This window comes from Monoraphidium neglectum (assembly GCF_000611645.1).
Source record: "Monoraphidium neglectum strain SAG 48.87 unplaced genomic scaffold scaffold05504, whole genome shotgun sequence".
NCBI lineage: Eukaryota > Viridiplantae > Chlorophyta > Chlorophyceae > Sphaeropleales > Selenastraceae > Monoraphidium > Monoraphidium neglectum.
The window spans coordinates 1-3120 of record NW_014008126.1 but is presented as its reverse complement, the minus strand read 5'-3'; the positions used below and the strand labels follow the sequence as shown (position 1 = coordinate 3120).

At 67.8% G+C, this 3120-nt stretch overlaps 2 protein-coding genes across 2 annotated transcripts; one reads left to right on the top strand and one right to left on the bottom strand.

Annotated features, from left to right (window-relative positions):
• Window positions 1-149: 149 nt before the first annotated feature.
• MNEG_15629 (hypothetical protein) lies at window positions 150-938 on the top strand (the record flags this gene model as incomplete). The annotated part of the gene is made up of 3 exons (XM_014035901.1): window positions 150-238; window positions 407-617; window positions 837-938. The coding sequence occupies 3 exons, from the start codon at window positions 150-152 to the stop codon at window positions 936-938; spliced, it is 402 nt and encodes a 133-aa protein (XP_013891355.1).
• A 523-nt stretch (window positions 939-1461) lies between these two features.
• Window positions 1462-2938, bottom strand: MNEG_15628 (hypothetical protein; the record flags this gene model as incomplete). Its single annotated transcript, XM_014035900.1, has 5 exons — window positions 1462-1818; window positions 2069-2144; window positions 2409-2539; window positions 2765-2863; window positions 2915-2938. 5 exons carry the CDS (start codon window positions 2936-2938, stop codon window positions 1462-1464), a joined length of 687 nt encoding a protein of 228 aa, XP_013891354.1.
• Between the last annotated feature and the right edge of the window lie 182 nt (window positions 2939-3120).

The following is a 3120-nucleotide window of genomic DNA, read 5'->3' as shown; positions in this document are numbered from 1 at the left end:
CACACCCCACACCTCGCCCCCGACCCCGCCCCACACCCCACACCCGCACCCCACCAGAGTCCCTCGCCGGTGGCGGCCGCGCCGACGGCTGGGTGCGCAAGGAGGTGCCGCTCGCACTCGCACCTGCGGGTGCCAGCCCCGGCGCGCACATGGGCGATTTTGCAGAGGTCCAGGCCATCATATTGCAGGAGGAGCAGCAGGCGCACGCGCAGCGGCGCGCCGCCGGCCCGGGCGCCGGGTGCGCGGCATGGGCAGGGGGCCGCGGGCCGGGGGGGTGGTGCTGCGGGGGTGGCGGCGCATGTGGCGGCCGCGCTGTTTGAGTTGTCTGCTTTCTTGCCGCCGGCGCGCATCGACACCCCTCATCGTCCCCCCTCCCACACGCATTCTTCCGTGGTCCCTCGCTCAGCAGCAGTGGCAGCGGCGGCGGCGCGCGCCCGCAGCAGCCGCCGTCCGCCGCCGCGCTGCTGGCGCGGCTCCACGACGCGGGCGTGCACCAGGCGTCGCTCTGCCAGCTGGCGGAGGCGTCCATCGCGCCGGCGCTGTCCGCGGCGCGGCGGCTGGCCGCGCAGGTGGAGGTGCAGCGGCAGCAGCTGGCGGAGGAGGAGCTGCGGCTGCAGGTGTGGGGCTGCTGGGCTGGAAGAGCCAGGCTGCCGGTGCTTCACTGGTGACGTCTTTTTGGGCTTGAATTGTTGGTGGGATAGGGTGACGCAGGCATGGGTTTGCTTGCGAATATGCCCCGGCTTTCCTGTGCGCTGGGCTACTCCAGCGCGTGTGCAAGCAGGATGGGGGCCAAACTCCCCCCCCCCCGCCTCGCCTCGCACCAACCCGCTGCGCAGGCGCGGTTGCGGGAGCTGGAGGCCGCCGCCCCTGGAGCAGCCGCTGGTGTCGCAGGGGCGGGCGTTGACCTGGCCGCGACATTGACATTGCTGGACCTTTGATGACCTGGGCGCGAGCTTGTCTGCTGCTGTTCCAAACATGTGCATGCCGTCCCTGACCTGTTGCGACCCTTGATGTTGTGGGCCGCAACACGTCTGATGTGGGCAACCTATTTGGGCATGCGCCCTGCGCAATGCGTGTAACATTTCAGGCATTCAAGGGTGGTGATGGCGGTTGAGCAGGGGCTTACTAGGCAGCCGGTTCCGACGGCTCCCACGCACGTTGCAGGTGACATCATACAGGCAGAAATAAGTAAAGGGGTGAAGGAAGGGCGGTGATTGCGGCACAAGATGAGCTGCGCGTCAAGTGTGTCTTGACACAATCTGCCGCCAAAAGGGTCGTGTGGGGCGAAAAGCGGCGCAGCAAGGAAAAACGGCAGCGCACCCGCACCGCCTGGGCGGAATGTCGCGAGAGAGTCGGCTGAACAGTGGCGGCGGGTTGAGCACAGCAAAGCAACCCTCATAAACCCCAACCCTGTGCGCCGCGCAGAATGCCTCGGAAGCCCTGCTTGAAGCGCGGCCCCCTTCACTTCCCACCGGGTCCGCCGCCCGCCTGTAGGGCGACGCCGCCGCCGCCGCCCGCCGCAGCCGCCCCCGCCCCCGCCGCTGCCCCCGCTCCTGCTGCCGCCGCCGCGCCCCACCGCTGCAGCATGGCCTCGAGCCTGTGTATGATCTCCATGAACGTCGGCCGCAGCCGCGGGTTGCCCTGCCAGCAGTCCTGCATGAGCGACGCCCACGCGGGGTCGCAGCCGGCGGGCAGCCCGGGGCGCAGCGTGCCTGTCATGACGCCCGCGAATATCTCCTGAAGGCTGAGGTTCGGGTAGGGCTGCTCCCCCAGGGTCCAGATCTCCCACATGCAGATGCCGAAGCTGAAGACGTCCACCTGGCGGGAGGGTTTTGCGGGGGGACAGAGATTAGGGGGCCGAGCGGCCTTGACCAGATCGGGGTCCACAGAAAAGGGTCAAGCGACCCGTATTGCATACAGACAGCAGCCCATGGTGCCCCCTGGCTTCTTGCGCAAGAGCCACGCGCCTGCCGCGACGCTCAGGCCTGGTGACTGCGCGCCCGCTCCTTGGGCCAAGGACCGCAGCTGCTCCCCCCAACCCCCTTTGCGCGCTCGCCTTCTCAGTGACCCGGTCCTCCGCCTCCTTGCGCGTGTGTACGCCGGACACCGCCGCCGGCACCGACGGGAACAGCTCCGGGGCCATCCTGCGGCGGCAGACACACATGGCGGAAGCCAACGCACAATTAGTAGCCTCACACGCCGGCCCTCACCCCACCCTCCAGCCCGACACCCACCCAGCCGTCCCCTCTCCCTTGCGCTGCCCAATCGCTCGCAGCCACCGCCCAAACCTATGCCCAGGCAGACCTCCGCCCTCACTTGGGCGCCCCTCCGCCTGCCCCTTGTCCCGGCCTGCCCACGCCTCGCCCCCCCCTCCCGCATCCCCTCCCCGCCGCACTGCCCCGCCCCACGCGCACCACGGCAGCGTCCCTCGCATGTTGCCACTGACAAAGGAGCCCTTCTTTGTTTTCGACAGCCCCAGGTCCCCGATCTTGACCACCGGCTTGTTGAGATCCCGCAGATCACACAGCAGGTTGTCGCACTGCAGCAAACAGGGTGCAATTTCAGAGCGAGTTGGTCGCAGGCGACATATGCAGCTTGTCAAGGGCGCATCGTGGACTCATGCATGCTGCAGGGGGCGGGGGTTTGACCAAGTGCAGGTGTCTGGTTGGTGCTGCAGTGCACGCACGACGGGCAGCTCGGGCATGCACCCTCATTTGACCGTCCTGCGGCAGCCTTGCTTTGCGGCCGGCATGGCCTCCCCCACCTTGAGGTCAAAGTGCACCATGTAGTTGAGGTGGAGGTACTCCATGCCATGTGCCGCCTGGAGCGTGATGTACGCACGCAGCCGCTTGTCGCTGATGCCCTGCGGGCGGCGGGCGGGGCGGCAAGTTTGTTTGATATCATGTGGACTCACCCGGGCGAGCGCTGCACGGTGCATGGATGCGTGCGGATACTTCGCTTTGCGGCGCCACATTAGTGCAGCAGGATCCCTTTCATGTACAGAGCGGCCAGGTCTCCGAAAACAGCTGTGCGAGCAGGCATATGGCCACGCACTCATACGTGACTTGTCTATTCGCGCCGACCGTCTCACCGTCACCCCCCGCCCCGACCCCCCAGCAC